Here is a 17,715-nt window from a genome sequence, read left to right as displayed (position 1 = left end):
ACCTCCCAAGGATGCATGTGTTTTTTTTTTTTTTTCTGTAATACGTAGATATGGCTGCAAGTAGCTGGCTTGGTCTCTTTTTGAAGATACCTTGTCCGAGAAGGCAGTGTGAGGGAAGCCAGAAATAATAGGCTTTTGGATATATCACTGGGTGTAACCAGAGCTGGTTGGGGAGAGGAGGGATACAAAAGAATAGCTGAAATAATCCTCTCTCATGGCATGGAAGTGCCCAGTGCTGGGGTCCTGATGGTCACTCCAAGAAAAGGATATGCCTCCCGTAAGAGAAGACCATAATTCGGGCACCTGGCACACAAAAAGCATTGGTGACCAAACTGTAGACAAAGTACTCACACAGCAGGATATATTAAGAAACAATCTATTTTCCCTTTCCTCTAATACACACCTACCCTCACTCCCTATTATGTATGCGTAGGGAATGGTTATAGACTAGATACTCAGGTATTAAGCATATTCAAAAGTGAGTTTTGATTATGAAAATCAGGCAGTCCTTGTTCTGAGGACCCATTAGCCCAATAGTTCAGGTCAGTCATTCAGTCGTGTCTGACTCTTTGTGACCCCATGAATCGCAGCACGCCAGGCCTCCCTGTCCATCACCAACTCCTGGAGTTCACTCAGACTCATGTGCATCAAGTCAGTGATGCCATCCAGCCATCTCATCCTCTGTCATCCCCTTCTCCTCCTGCCCCCAATCCCTCCCAGAATCAGAGTCTTTTCCAATGAGTCAACTCTTCACATCAGGTAGCCAAAGTACTGGAGTTTCAACTTCAGCATCAGTCCTTCCAATGAACATTCAGGACTGATCTCCTTTAGGATGGACTGGTTGGATCTCCTTGCAGTCCAAGGGACTCTCAAGAGTCTTCTCCAACACCACAGTTCAAAAGCATCAATTCTTCTGTGCTCAGCCTTCTTTATAGTCCAACTCTCACATACATATATGACCACTGGAAAAACCATAGCCTTGACTAGACGGACCTTTGTTGACAGTAGCCCAACAGCATATTTCAATTACTGCTTCCATTCCTCACAGACACCAGATGCCACAAGTCTTGATACCACATGTGAGTTAAAACTTCATTGCCCAGTCCTGTGGCATCAATTCAGGCCAATCTGGCTTTGATGTGTCTTTCTTTTTTTGGCACTTGAGTTTTTTTTTTTTTTCCTTCTTGATGCATTTTCAGTTATACATTTAAAATCTTTCAAAATATCATCTATTATTTATTTGTATTTGTCAGAGTGGGGAGACCTGCCCATTTCAACTCAAACTAACATGCTAGCAGAAATCTCCTGTACCTATTTTTATTATAAAAAGTTGCATGAATCTTAAACTTATAAGAGGTGGCAAATTCAGTTTTCACTTACTGGGAAACTTCATATGTACGTATAAATTGGTAGAGCCATTGCAATAATGACATAATCACCAATATATGCCTTGTTATACTTCTAATCAAGCTATTTTGGGGTTGGGTGTGGGTAGGTGTGAAACATTTGAAAGACATGCCAATTCTGCCAGGAGAAGTGTTCAAGTATAAATGGACAGTGACTGTAGAAGATGGGCCAACTAAATCAGATCCTCGGTGTCTGACCCGATATTACTCGAGTTTCATTAACTTAGAGAAAGATCTAGCTTCAGGACTCATTGGCCCCCTCCTCATCTGCTACAAAGAATCTGTAGATCAAAGAGGAAACCAGGTGAGTTCATCTTTTTCCAAGTGCTGAGTCTGAAGCTGAAATGGAATGAAGAGGCTTATGCATTTCCAAATAATATCTCCTATATTCTGCTCTCAGTGGATGTCAGCCTAAAGCCTACAGAAAATATAGGAGTCTGCAATATTGAGCAGTAAAAGAAGTGAGCTGGATTTATGATAGCTTTTATTGACTTTGGTGTAATAAACTTGCCTGCTGGATGGACAGGACAGCCTGGGCCCTAGATTATTTCTATAACACTCATTCTTAGCCTAAAATTTCTCTCTCAAAGTGATCTTGCCCATTTTTACATGATCAGTTACCACCTACTTTTAGATTACTTTTAGATTACCTGCAAATCTCTATGACTACCTAGATGTCTCCCCTGGATATCTCATTGTGATTGACTCAAAACACCTCTAAATGAACACACCTAGCATAGTGCATGGCATTTAGTAGTTCAACAAATATTTGTTGAATAAAACTGAAGTGAAGTGGAAGGCACTCAGTCATGTCCAACTGTTTGTGACCACATGGATTTCATGGAATTCTCCAGGACAGAATACTTTGAAGTAAGTAGCCTTTCCCTTCTCCAGGGGATCTTCCCAACCCAGGGATCGAACCCAGGTCTCATACATTGCAGGCAGATTCTTTACCAACTGAGCTATCAGGGAAGCCTGAGTAAAATTGAGGAAATGTATAAAATATTTCAGAATATGCTTAGAATTTGGACCACTTCTGCTGTTTTTGAAAAATAAACTTAAATACTCTGAATTTAATAAGCTTCAGTTCAGTTCAGTCGCTCAATCATGTCTGACTCTTTGTGACCCCATGGATTGCAGCATGCCAGGCCTCCTGTCCATCAACAACTCCTGGAGCTTACTCAAACTCATGTCCATCGAGTCGGTGATGCCATCCAACCATCTCATCCTCTGTCGTCCCCTTCTCCTCTCACCTTCAATCTTTCCCAGCATCAGGGTCTTTTCAAATGAGTCAGTTCTTCACATCAGGTGGCCAAAGTTTTGGAGTTTCAGCTTCAGCATCAGTCCCTCCAATAAATATTCAGGACTGATTTCCTTTAGGATGGACTGTTTGGATCTCCTTGCAGTCCAAGGGACTTTCAAGAGTCTTCTCCAACACCACAGTTCAAAAGCATCAATTCTCTGGCCCTCGGCTTTCTTTATGGTCCAGCTCTCACATCCATACATGACTACTGGAAGAACCATAGCTTTGACTAGATGGACTTTTGTTGGCAAAGTAATGTCTCTGCTTTTTAATATGCTGTCTAGGTTGGTCATAGCTTTTCTTCCAAGTAGCAAGCATCTTTTAACAAGCTTAATTCTTCAAAATAATTCATTGCCATATTGCTGAGGCTTGACTGTATGTCTATTTGGTTATTTATGATATATAGGATTCCTTCTAGTCTGAAAAGGTCAGTCTTCATTCCAATCCCAAAGACAGGCAATGCCAAAGAATGTTCAAACTACTGCACAATTGCACTCATCTCACACATTATCAAAGTAATGCTCAAAATTCTCCAAGCAAGGCTTCAAAAGTATGTGAACTGAGAACTTCCAGATGCTCAAGCTGGATTTATAAAAGACAGAGGAACCAGAGATCAAATTGCCAACAGCCATTGGATAATAGAAAAAGCAAGAGAATCCCAGAAAAACATCTACTTCTTTTTTATTGACTATGCCAAAGCCTTTGACTGTGTGCATCACAATAAACTGTGGAAAACTCTTCAAGAGATGGGAATACCAGATCATCTTACCTCTCTCCTGAGAAATCTGTATGCAGGTCAAGAAGCAACAGTTAGAACCAGACATGGAACAACAGACTGGCTCCAAATTGAGAAAGGACTATGTCAAGGCTGTATATTGTCACCCTGCTCATTTAACTTATATGCAGAGTACATCATGAGAAACACTGGGGTGGATGAAGCATGAGATGGAATCAAAATTGCCAGGAGAAATATCAATAACGTCAGATATGCAAATGATACCACCCTAATGACAGAAAGGGAAGAAGAACTAAAGAGCCTCTTGATGAAGGTGAAAGAGGAGAGTGAAAAAGCTGGCTGAAAACTCAACATTCAAAAAACTAAGATCTTGGCATCGAGTCGTATCACTTCATGGCAAATAGATGGGGAAAAAGTAGAAACAGTGACAGACTTTATTTTCTTGGGCTCCAAAATCACAGCAGATGGTGACTGCAGCCATGAAATTAAAAGACGCTTGCTCCTTGGAAGAAAGGCTATGACCAACCTAGACAGCATATTAAAAAGCAGAGACATTACTTTGCTGACAAAGGCCTGTCTAGTCAAAGCTATGGTTATTCCAGTAGTCATGTATGGATGTGAGAGCTGAACCATAAAGAAAGCTGAGCACCAGAGAATTGATGCTTTTGAACTGTGGTATTGAAGAAGACTCTTGAAAGTCCCTTGGACTGCAAGGAGATCCAACCAGTCCATCCTAATGGAAATTAGTCCTGAGTATTCATTGGAAAGACTGAGGCTGAAACTGAAACTCAAATACTCTGGCGACCTGAAGCAAAGAACTGACTCATTTGAAAAGACCCTGATGCTGGGAAAGTTTGAAGGCAGGAGGAGAAGAGGATGACAGAGGATGAGATGGTTGGATGGCATCACTGACTCTCTGGACATGAGTTTGAGTGAACTCTGGGAGTTGGTGATGGACAGGGAAGCCTGACGTGCTGCAGTCCATGGGGTTGCAAAGAGTTGGACACGACTGAGCAACTGAACTGACTGACTAGTCTGAAAACATTTCATGAACTTTAATACAGATAAAACATTTGGCACACAAACCCAGAGCGGCATACATTTGGACAAGTACCTTTCCTGACTAATTTTTCCTAATTATAGTTTTCCCATCAGTTTTTGGAAGAGGACAGAAACATACCTATATTTTCCTATCTTTGCCCCTCAGCATTTTAATTTCTGTAGTAAAGGGTATACAAAATGAAATTTATACATGTTCAGATCAGATCAGATCAGTCACTCAGTCATGTCCGACTCTTTGCGACCCCATGAATCGCAGCATGCCAGGCCTCCCTGTCCATCACCAACTCCTGGAGTTCACTCAAACACGTCCATCGAAGCAGTGATGCCATCCAGCCATCTCATCCTCTGTCGTCCCCTTCTCCTCCTGCCCCCAATCCTTCCCAGCATCAGAGTCTTTTCCAATGAGTCAACTCTTCGCATGAGGTGGCCAAAGTACTGGAGTTTCAGCTTTAGCATCATTCCTTCCAAAGAAATCCCAGGGCTGATCTCCTTTAGGATGGACTGGTTAGATCTCCTTGTAGTCCAAGGGACTCTCAAGAGTCTTCTCAAACACCACAGTTCAAAAGCATCAATTCTTCGGCACTTAGCTTTCTTCACAGTCCAACTCACACATCCATACATGACCACAGGAAAAACCATAGCCTTGACTAGATGAATCTTTGTTGGCAAAGTAATGTCCCTGATTTTGAACATGTTAGTGAAGTTTATACATTAAATCTTAACAGATTTAATTAGCAAGTGACAGCTTGTAACTTTGGTTCAGATACAAACAGCTCCTCTCAAAAAAAAAAAACAAACTTTAAACTTTGTAAACATAAAACTAAAAAGTATTAGTGTTAGTAAACATTTATGATTCATCTTAACTTTGTTATTTAAATTTATGTTTTCTACTTTTAATTTTTTATAGTTAGCCTTGTGGAATGACATTTGCTAGATGAAGGTTTAGGAAGACATTATCTTACTTGATTTGACTAAACTGTTTAAGAAAGACCTTGAATAATCACTTGGGTCTTTAAAGAGTGAAAATCCTCTAATCTGAACATGGAGAGAATGAGACTACAGACTCCATGAAAAATATCAGCCAGCATATGACCTCGGGTCCAGAAGAAACCAAGTTTAATGGGTCCAGTCACCTCTTGCCCTGAGGACACATTTGCTTTAAATGTACATTCAATGCTCATAGCATCCACTCCCACTCCTAGGCCCTGGGACATGCCATAATAGTGACCCTTGGGGGAAAATGGCATTGATCCCGAGGATTATGGATATATCATATGCATGCCATCACTTCCATCACAGGCTGCTAATTTCTACCTGATAGTAATAGTAACATTTCTTTCTTTCAATGCATTTAATTAACAGATGATGTCAGACAAGAGAAATGTCATCCTGTTTTCTGTATTTGATGAGAATAAAAGTTGGTACCTCACAGAGAATATTCAGCGCTTCCTCCCCAATGGAGTACAGCCCCAGGATCCAGAGTTCCAAGTCTCCAATGTCATGCATAGTAAGTGATTCAGCATTTGAGTCCAAAGGGTAATGGATAAAGGGAAGTTGAAACTGCCAAAGAGATGTGCAGTTAATGCATTACTTTATAAGCCCCACAAGAATCATATTTCCTTAAAATTATTATATATGAGCATGTGCAATTTTATATAAATGCATAAATATGATCACATAATGCATATATATTTTCTTTTAGCAGGCATCAAATATCTAGAGAAGTTTATTTTAAAGGATAAATTAAATAAGAGACACAATTTTCATTTACCCAAGCATACATACACCTTAATATGAAATGTACTCAATCAGTAAATTACACATGAAATAGAAAAGGAATATGCAATTTTATATATACATATAGCTGGTAAAACAGTTGCCAGCTGTAACAGTTTAACAGTCAAATTAGTCAAGACATTGTACATGAAAAAAATGCAACATCTTTTTTCAGCTTTATTATATATATTTTAAGTGTAAAACATGATCTTTTATATATTTTTTGGCTTCCTCTTCCCTTTTATCTGCTCACCTCCTTCCATCTTATACCTTTTCACTAACTATTTTGTGTTCAGGTAGCCCAGTTCAGTTCAGTTCAGTTGCTCAGTCATGTCCGACTCTTTGCAACCCCATGAATTGCAGCACACCAGGCCTCCCTGTCCATCACCAACTCCCAGAGTTCACTCAAACTCACGTCCATCGAGTCAGTGATGCCATCCAGCCATCTCATCCTCTGTCGTCCCCTTCTCCTCCTGCCCCCAATCCCTCCCAGCATCAGAGTCTTTTCCGATGAGTCAACTCTTCGCATGAGGTGGCCAAAGTACTGGAGTTTCAGCCTCAGCATCATTCCCTCCAAAGAACACCCAGGGCTGAACTCCTTTAGAATGGACTGGTTGGATCTCCTTGCAGTCCAAGGGACTCTCAGGAGTCTTCTCCAACACTACAGTTCAAAAGCATCAATTCTTCGGTGCTCAGCTTTCTTCACAGTCCAACTCTCACATCCATACATGACCACTGGAAAAACCATAGCCCCATGTTTAAACATATTCTTCCATGAATGTATAATCATATATAAACACATATATGTTGTATTAGTCTGCTAGGCTTGCCATAACAAAATCCCACAAACTGGGGATTCAACAGACGATATTTATTTTCTCAGAGTTCTAGAGACTCAAAGTCTAAGATCAAGGAGTCAACAAGATTGGTTTCTTCTTATAAGGAAAGTTGTAGAGAGACGTGTGCACACACAGAGGAAAGACCATTTACCAGCCAAGGAGGGGGACTCAGAAGAAACTTAATGATCTCATTTTAAAGAATTACCTGTCTAAAGATGTTATCTCTCAATGCAGACCCATTCAGAGGTACTAGGGATTAGAACTTCACCATAAGCATTTGGGTGGGAGCACATATGTGTATGTGTTTATACATTCACACAAGTCAGAATGGTCAAAAATATGAAAAAAATTCCAATCTCACTATAGAGAAATGGAAAATAGAATACCATCGTGATAACACTTTATACCTATCAGACTGGAAAAATTATAATACAATTATTACTAGTGGTTGTTGTTAGTCACTCAGTCATGTCTGACTCTTTGTGACCCTATGGACTGTAGCCTGCCAGGCTCCTCCGTCCATGGGGTTCTCCAGGCAAGAAAACTGGAGTGGGTTGTCATTCCCTTCTCCAGGGGATCTTCCTGACCCAGGGATTGAACCTGGGTCTCCTACATTGCTGGCAGATTCTTTACCATTTGAGCCACCAGGGAAGCCCTATTACTAGTGGGCTTGTGAAAAAAAGAATACTATCATACAATGCTAGTGCATAACTACCACAGTCTTTTTGAAACCGATCTGATTGAAGCCATTTAAATTAAATATGTGTGCCTTCTGAAGTTCTGGTTCTGATTAAAATGGAATCACTCTGTCTATTCTACTGGATTTTTCCTTAATAGCATGCATTGAGCAGCTGTCTGAAAACCCTGAAATGTAGTCGGCAGGAGGTAAATTGGGGAAAGAAATTAGAAAGATTTAAAAGCATGCAGATTGGAAGTAAAGGAATAAAACTGAATATGACATGATTATCTACATTGAAAATCTCCAGATATCCACAAAAAAGTCCCTAGAACTGAGTTTAGTCTAATTGCAGAATACAAAGCTGGCATATAAATTTCTATATAACAATAGCCTAGTAGTGGAAACTTAAATTACAAAAATACAATCAGCAATGATATGCCAATATAATGGACAACTTGGAAGAAATGGAAAAATTCTTAGAAAAGTAAAACTTTCCAAAACTGAACCAGGAAGAAATAGAAAATCGTAACAGACCCATCACAAGCATGGTAATTGAAACTGTAATCAGAAATCTTCCAGCAAACAAAACCGCAGGACCAGACGGCTTCACAGCTGAATTCTACCAAAAATTTAGAGAAGAGCTAACACCTATCCTACTCAAACTCTTCCAGAAAATTGCAGAGGAAGGTAAACTTCCAAACTCATTCTATGAGGCCACCATCACCCTAATACCAAAACCTGACAAAGATGCCCCAAAACAAGAAAACTACAGGCCAATATCACTGATGAACATAGATGCAAAAATCCGTAACAAAATTCTAGCAAACAGAACCCAACAACATATTAAAAAGATCATACATCATGACCAAATGGGCTTTATCCCAGGGATGCAAGGATTCTTCAATATCCGCAAATCAATCAATGTAATACACCACATTAACAAATTGAAAGATTAAAACCATATGATTATCTCAATAGATGCAGAGAAAGCCTTTGACAAAATTCAACATCCATGTATGATAAAAACCCTCCAGAAAGAAGGAATAGAAGGAACATATCTCAACATAATAAAATCTATATATGACAAACCCACAGCAAACATTATCCTCAATGGTGAAAAATTGAAAGCATTTCCCCTAAAGTCAGGAACAAGACAAGGATGCCCACTCTCATTGCTACTATTCAACATAGTTTTGGAAGTTTTGGCCACAGCAATCAGAGCAGAAAAAAGAAATAAAAGGAATCCAGATTGGAAAAGAAGAAGTAAAACTCTCACTGTTTGCAGATGACATGATCCTCTACATAGAAAACACTAAAGACTCCACCAGAAAAGTACTAGAGCTAATCAATGAATATAGTAAAGTTGCAGGATATAAAATCAACACACAGAAATCCCTTGCATTCCTATACACTAATAATGAGAAAATAGAGAGAGAAATTAAGGAAACAATTTCATTCACCATTGCAACAAAAAGAATAAAATACTTAGGAATATATCTACCTAAAGAAACTAAAGACCTATATATAGAAAACTATAAAATAGTGGTGAAAGAAATCAAAGAGGACACTAATAGATGGAGAAATATACCGTGTTCATGGATCAGAAGAATCAATATAGTGAAAATGAGTATACTACTCAAAGCAATCTATAGATGCAATGCAATCCCTATCAAGCTACCAACAGTATTTTTCACAGAGCTAGAACAAATAATTTCACAATTTGTATGGAAATACAAAAAACCTCGAATAGCCAAAGCAATCTTGAGACAGAAGAATGGAACTGGAGGAATCAACCTGCCTGACTTCAGGCTCTACTACAAAGCCACAGTCATCAAGACAGTATGGTACTGGCACAAAGACAGAAATATAGATCAACAGAACAAAATAGAAAGCCCAGGGATAAATCCATGCACCTATGGACACCTTATCTTTGACAAAGGACGCAAGAATATACAGTGGAGAAAAGACAATCTCTTTAACAAGTGGTGCTGGGAAAACTGGTCAACCACTTGTAAAAGAATGAAACTAGAACATTTTCTAACACCATACACAAAAATAAACTCAAAATGGATTAAAGATCTAAACATAAGACCAGAAACCATAAAACTCCTAGAGGAGAACATAGGCAAAACACTCTCCGACATACATCACAGCAGGATCTTCTTATGACCCACCTCTCAGAATATTGGAAATAAAAGCAAAAATAAACAAATGGGACCTAATTAAAATTAAAAGCTTCTGCACAACAAAGGAAACTATAAGCAAGGTGAAAAGACAGCCTTCAGAATGGGAGAAAATAATAGCAAATGAAGCAACTGACAAACAACTAATCTCAAAAATACACAAGCAACTCCTGCAGCTCAATTCCAGAAAAATAAATGACCCAATCAAAAAATGGGCCAAAGAACTAAACAGACATTTCTCCAAAGAAGACATACAGATGGCTAACAAACACATGTAAAGATGCTCAACATCACTCATTATCAGAGAAATGCACATCAAAACCACAATGAGGTACCATTTCATGCCAGTCAGAATGGCTGCTGTCCAAAAGTCTACAAGCAAGAAATGCTGGAGAGGGTGTGGAGAAAAGGGAACCCTCTTTTTTTTTTTTTTTTTTTTGCACATTTTTAATTTTTAATGTCAAGCTTAAAGAAAAGTTCCAAAAATAATACAAATAATATCCATATAACCTCTGCCCAGATTTTTCACTTGTTCTTATCATTTCACCCCATTTCTTTATTATTTGTCTGCTCCCCACCCAAAAAGTTTTTTTCTAAACTCTTGGAAGGCCTGCTGCAGATATCATGGTTTTTATTCCCATGAAGTATCCCACATACTTCAGTACATATTTCTGAATTTCCTAAGAATAGGGATATTCGGTTAATAACTGTAATAGTACAGTTGTCAACTTCAGTAATTTAACATGGATAAAATACTTTTATTAAATCTACTGTGGGAACCCTCTTACACTGTTGGTGGGAATGCAAACTAGTACAGCCACTGTGGAGAACAGTGTGGAGATTCCTTAAAAAACTGGACAAAGAAGTGCCATATGATGCAGCAATCCCACTGCTGGGCATACACACCAAGGAAACCAGAATTGAAAGAGACACTTGTACCTCAATGTTCGTTGCAGCACTGTTTATAATAGCCAGGACATGGAAGCAACCTAGATGTCCATCAGCAGACGAATGGATAAGAAAGCTGTGGCACATATACACAATGGAGTATTACTCAGCCATTAAAAAGAATACATTTGAATCAGTTCTAATGAGATGGATGAAACTGGAGCCTATTATACAGAGTGAAGTAAGCCAGAAAGAAAAACACCAATACAGTATACTAATGCATATATATGGAATTTAGAAAGATGGTAATGATAACCCTGTATGCGAGACAGCAAAAGAGACACAGATGTATAGAACAGTCTTTTGGACTCTGTGGGAGAGGGTGAGCGTGGGATGATTTGGGAGAATGGCATTGAAACATGTATATTATCATATATGAAATGAATCGCCAGTCCAGGTTCGATGTATGATACAGTATGCTTGGGGCTGGTGCACTGGGATGACCCAGAGGGATGGTATGGGGAGGAAGGTGGGAAGTGGGTTCAGGATGGGGAACACATGTACACCCGTGGCAGATTCATGTCAGTGTTTGTCAAAACCAATACAATATTGTAAAGTAATTATCCTCTAATTAAAGTAAATAAATTTATATTAAAAAATAATAATACCATTTATAATGCCTCAAAAAATGAAATACTTAGGCCAAAATCTAACAAAATGTTCAGGATCTGTACAGATCGTGGAGCCTGGTAGGCTACCGTCCATGGGATCGCAAAGAGTCGGACACGACTGAGCGACTTCACTTTCACTTGGCTATTCAGGGTTTTTTGTGGTTCCATATGAACAGCCATCTTTTCCATTAGCATTTACCAAATAGTTCATTCTTTCTGCTACTGTTTTGGGATGCTCCCTTTATAATATATTAAATTTCCATTTATGTCTGTATCTGTTTCTGGACTCTATGTTCTGATTGTTATAATCATCTATACCTGCAACTCTGTGCGACTCCATGGACTATGGCCTGCCAGGCTCCTCTGTCCATGGGATTTTCCAGGCAAGAATACTGGAGTGGATAGCCATTCCCTTCTCTAGGGGATCTTCCCAACCCAGGGATGGAACCCAGATCTCCTGCATCACAGGCAGATTCTTTGCCATTGGAGCCACCAGGGACCATACCTGCATTAAGACCATGCTTATAATTACAGTAGCTTTAAAATACCTTTTATCACTTTGAAGAGAAGAAACTTTGATTCTCAGTTGCACTAAGCTAGTGTCTGGATTTGTGGGCCACCACCTTGCAGAGTAGACAAATATCTATTGATTGGATAGACATATATGGAAGAGGCTTTCAGAAACAATTCTCTTAATAAGTTGAAATCTATTTTACTTTTATTTACTTTTCATTCAGAAATAATTTCAAACTTACAGAAATACTGCAAGAATAATAGAGAACTCCCATATACACTTTATCCAGATTCACTCATTTTTAAGATTTTGCTATGTTTTCTTTATCATTCTCTTTCTTCTATATACATATTTTATAACTTACTTTCAACATGAGAATAGACTGTAGACATCATATCCCTTTATCTTTTAATACTCTATTGTGTATTTCCTATGAATGAATATATTCTCTTACATAATCAAAGTGGAGTTATGAAATTCAGAAAATGTAGCATTGATTCATTATCTAATACATAATATAATACGTTTATCTAATTGACAGCCAATATTCCAGTTGTATCAATTAATTCTGTTCTTTGTAGCATTTCCTCTTCCAAGTTCAGGCTGTAGTCCTGGATCTAGTTGTCCTGATTCTTTGAAATGTGTTTCCTTGAATTTGGAACATTAGCAGATAATAATTTTAATCACCAGATCAAAGATTTTCTTGTTTTTTTTTTCCCCTCTGTATAGTTATTATTTTTCTCTTTGCATCTAATATTCAGTGTGTAAGGAGATACACTGAGACCATGCAAATGCCCTCCTCCTCATTAACCTGCCACCCACCATATAGCACCTAAATGCATCATTACCATGGTCTACAACTCTCCTCACTTTGAGACTGAAACCTAGCTGATCAAGCATTACAGGTTGCTTTTTTGGAAGGTATAATGTTATCTCTTTTTGAAAATAAGATATGGAGCATAACTTATAATCATTTATAATCATATCATGACAAAAAATAATAAATCCAGATACTGCTAAAATCTTCTATTCTCCATTTCTTTTGCAGGCATCAATGGCTATGTTTTTGATAGCTTGCAGCTGTCGGTTTGTTTGCATGAGGTGGCATACTGGTACATTCTAAGTGTTGGAGCCCAAATTGACTTCCTCTCTGTCTTCTTCTCTGGATATACCTTCAAACACAAAATGGTCTATGAAGATACACTCACCCTATTCCCCTTTTCAGGAGAAACTGTCTTCATGTCAATGGAAAATCCAGGTTAGTTATTTATATTATTCTTTTACTAACAGCAGTGTTTGCTTCACTGGCCATTCACATGGTTTTTTGCCCACTAGCTCACATCTGCCTACTAGCTCATCACATGCTAAATGGTTCAGGTGATTTTAGTAATTGCAAGGCATTTTAATGACAGGACCATATCAAATGAGCTTCACAGGTGGCTCAGTGGGGACAGAATATACCCACAGTGCAGGAGATACAAGAGATGCAGGTTTGATCCCTGGGTTGGGAAGATCCTCTGGAGGAAGGCATGGAAACGCACTCCAGTATCCTTGCCTGGAGAATCCCACGGACAGAGGAACCTGGCGGACTACAGTCTATAGGGTTGCAAAGAGTTGGCCATGACTGAACATGCACATATGCACCACAGCAAATGTTTAAGTTAAAAGTCTTTGCTTTAAAAAAGTGCCTTTACTTGCTGTAGGCCAACCTTTTAAGTGTGTTTATTAGACTGTAGTGGTGAATATACATTTATACCTGCAATTAACACACAGGGTCTGGCTAAATATGTTTCTGTGTGCCTTGTGAACATTGGTTTTGTTGGGAAGTGCATAATAATCTCTTCTTGCATGAGCACATACCATCAAACCACTGTGAAGCCTTCAAGACGAACGTGGCTGTCAACTTCTCATCTGCCTCCTTCCAGAATGACTCAAAGGCAAAGCTTTTGAGTGCACCCAGTCTGGTGATCTGGAGAAGGCAATGGCACCCCACTCCAGTACTCTTGCCTGGAAAACCCCATGGATGGAGGAGCCTGGTGGGCTGCAGTCCATGGGGTCGCATAGAGTCGGACACGACTGAAGCGACTTAGCAGCAGCAGTCTGGTGATCAGGAGGAACACTGACCCTGTCTAAACCTAACAGATTGTAGTTATTCTCTTACACTTATGACTTTTCTGGAGATAAATTCTCATGGGGAAATTTCTAGGGAATCAAAACCAATCTTATCATATAAAACCATAGATTCACCTTCATATCCAGAAACTCATCTTATACTTCAGTAATGTATTTTTGTGGGAAGTGAGTGAAGAAGACCCTGACAGAACTCCAGTAATACCTCTGAAAGTATCTTGTTTCTTCATGTTTATATCTTCATTATCTGCTTTACATCTAAGTTGCAAGGTCTCAGAGACCTTGTCATCTTGTTTGTCATTGAATCCCCAATGTTTATAGTGCCTGGCCTATAGTAGATGCTTAATACACATTTTTTCAATGAACGAATAAATTTAAAACATGCAAAAATGTTATAAAACAGTATACATATTATGATTGTAATTGTCTAAACCAAAGAAAGTGTGTATGTGTGTGTGTGTGTGTGTGTGTGTAGGCAGAAAATGCTATTTAAAATATCAATATTTTCAGAAGCTTGTAAACTACTTTGGTGATGAGTTAAATTCTAAAGACAAATTGAAACTCTGCTTTATGTGTCTTGAGGGGAAATTTTCTATCTTGATTATAAAGCTCAAGCTAAATAAAGCCCCTGTTCTATGTTACTGATTTCTTATTTTAACTTCACTGCGGTCATGTAACAGACTCTGTATGATTACAGTTCTTTTAAATGTGGTGATACTTGCCATGCGCCCAGCATATGGTTTACTTTTGGCTAATGGCCCATTTGCACCTTTGACACTGGCACCACCACAGCAGGTGTGCTCAGGCTCCAAACACAGGCACAGTGAATTCCATTGTCACACTAGGCACCCGCATTCCAAACAGTGGAATCATCACAAATGCATGCACATCTCTGCCCCAGAAACCAGCACTGTTACCCAGGCCTGCGTTCTCACATGCCAGACCCAGCACCAAGAATCCCCTCAGCTAGGGCCTCAGTCTGTGGGTGAAAAGAAGAACAAAAGAACCCCAGCAGCCTTCACCACCTAGGAGGTCAACAACCCTCACCACCATCATGGACACTCACAGCTTTGACAACTAAGGACCCTCCATAATCTTTGCTGACACTGACCTCAGCTGACCGAGCTGCATGTGGTCTATGCTGTTGTACCCTCTCTGGAACTGGAGCTGCTGAATCACACATTGAAAAAGAAAGAAAGAACCCAGAAATCCTGGAGCTAAAGAATACAGTGAATGAAAAAAGGCATCAGAGAGCTTTAAAAACATACTTGATTAAGCTGAAGAAAGAATCTGCAAACTCCAAGATAAATCTTTTGGCATTATTGAGTCAAGAGGAGAAAAAAAGGAATGAAAAAAGCCTGCAGGACTTATGGAATACCATTACATTTTTCAAAAAGAGATAAAGAAGTGATGAACAGGTATATGAATATGTTCTCAACATCACTAATCATCAGGCAATGCAAATCAAAACCACAGTAAGATATCAGTTCATACCTGTCAAAATGACTGTTATCAAAAAGTCAGAGGATGATAAGGATGTTGGCAAGGATGTAGAGAAATCATCCTCGTGCACTGTTGGTGAGAATGTACATTGGTGTAGCCATTATGAAGAACTGTGTGGAGATTCCTCTGAAAGTTAAAAAGAGAACTACCATCTGATCCAGCGATCCCACTTCTGGGTATATATACAAAGGAAATGAAATCAGGATCCTGAAGAGATACCTGCACTCCCATGTTTATCACTGCACTCTTCATAATAACCAAGACCTGGAAAGAACCTAAGTGTCTATTCATGAATAAATGGCAGAGTAGAAAGACCCTGAGCTCACCTCCTCTCACAGGCACACCACAATCACAATCACTATTTTCAGAACGGCCATCAATGGAAAAGACTTGCACCTACCAGAGCAGATCTTCTACAACTAAAGCTATAAAGAAGGAACTGCAATAAGATGGTAGGGCAGACATCATGATATTGTCCAGTCTTATATCCCTGGGTGGGCATTTCACAAATAGGAGAAGAATTACAGGTGCAGAGGCTTTCTCAAAAGAAGTAAGACATCTAGCCCCATATCAGACTCCCAAGTCCAGGGATCCTGGACCAGAAAGACAAGCCCCCAGAGCATTTGGCTTTGAAGACCAGTAATGCATACAATTGACAGTCTCATAGATCTGGGGGAAATAGAGACTTCACTCTCACATGGTCCAGGGCAAAAGCAGGAATAGGAGGCTGGGTCAGACTCACCTACTGATTTTGGAGAGTCTCCTGGAGAAGCAGGGGGCAACTGCAACTCCTCCTGGGGACATAGAAACTGGTGGCAGCCATTCTGGGGAGCTCTTTCTACCACATGGACACTGGTGCTTGCAAATGCCATTGAGGAATCCTCTGTCTGGCTTATTAGCAAGAAAATGCAGTCCCGTCCTGGCTCAACATCTATAGGTGCCATTTCTGGGACACATGATGGCAAGCAAATAACTGGGCGTGAACACAGCCCACCCACTAACAGACAGGTTGCCTTAAGAACCCCCTGAGACCACAGCAGCCCCTGGACATGGCCCTGCCCACCAGAGGGCACAGGGTTTGTCCCTGCACACAATTGTGCAGTCACCAGATCCAGGACCTCCAGCCAGAGAACCTGTGACCAAGCTCTGCCCACCAATGGGCAGGCACCAGGCCTAGAGTCCCCTGGACCCTAGTCTTGCCCTTCAGTGAGACTTCTCTAGCTTCAGAAGACTTCTCAGAACCAGCTTCACCCACCAATGGATGTCACTCTTTGTCACTATTTGCCGTCATTATCTGCATATGACATGGTGCTGTACATAGAAAATCCTAAAGACAGCACCAAAAAACTACTAGAGCTCATCAGAGAATTTGGTACAGTTACAGGATATAACACCACTAGGGCTTCCCTTGTGGCTCATCTGGTAAAGAATCTGCCTGCAATGTGAGAGACCTGGATTTGATCCCTAGGTTGGGAAGATCTGCTGGAGAATGGAAAAGCAACCCACTCCAGTATTCTGGCCTGGAGAATTCCATGAACTATATAGTCCATGGGGTCACAAAGAGTCGGACACAACTGAGTGACTTCAATTTCACTTTTCACAGGATATAAAATTAATATACAGAAAATCTGTTTCATTTCTATACACTAACAATGAACTATCAGAAAGAGAAATTAAGGAAACAGTCCCATTTACAACTGCATCATAAAAAATAAGATATCTAGGAATAAACCTACCTAAGGAGACAAAGGGATCCCAGGTGGCTCAGTGATAAAGAACCCCCTGCCAATGCAGGAGATACAGAGATGTAGGTTCAATCCCTGGTATGGGAAGATCCCCTAGAGAAGGGAATGGCAACCCACTCCAGTATTTTTGCCTGGAAAATCCCATGGACAAAGGAGGCTGGCAGGCTACAGTCATGGGGCCACAAAGAGTTAGATGAAAGACCTGTACTCATAAAACTATAAGACACTGATGATAGAAATCAAAGATAGGAAGATAGATCATGTACTTGTATGGGAAGAA

General features: G+C 39.8%; 1 protein-coding gene across 5 annotated transcripts in view; it reads left to right on the top strand.

Moving 5' to 3' along the window:
- F8 (coagulation factor VIII) overlaps positions 1 to 17,715 on the top strand; it is a 142,743-nt gene that overhangs the window by 67,209 nt on the left and 57,819 nt on the right. For all 5 annotated transcript variants that reach the window (XM_086385896.1, XM_086385897.1, XM_086385898.1 and 2 more), the window contains 3 exons: positions 1,496 to 1,710; positions 5,870 to 6,014; positions 13,106 to 13,315. In XM_086385896.1, the coding sequence (XP_086242022.1) occupies positions 1,496 to 1,710; positions 5,870 to 6,014; positions 13,106 to 13,315 (570 nt within the window). The remainder of the gene's footprint in view (positions 1 to 1,495; positions 1,711 to 5,869; positions 6,015 to 13,105; positions 13,316 to 17,715) is intronic.

The sequence above is a fragment of the Bos grunniens genome, chromosome X, assembly GCF_055505025.1.
Source record: "Bos grunniens cultivar Pamir isolate PY7600 chromosome X, Bosgru_T2T1.0, whole genome shotgun sequence".
Classification (NCBI taxonomy): Eukaryota; Metazoa; Chordata; class Mammalia; order Artiodactyla; family Bovidae; genus Bos; species Bos grunniens.
Note: the sequence above shows the minus strand (reverse complement) of the source record. Positions and strands in the feature narration are given on the sequence as shown.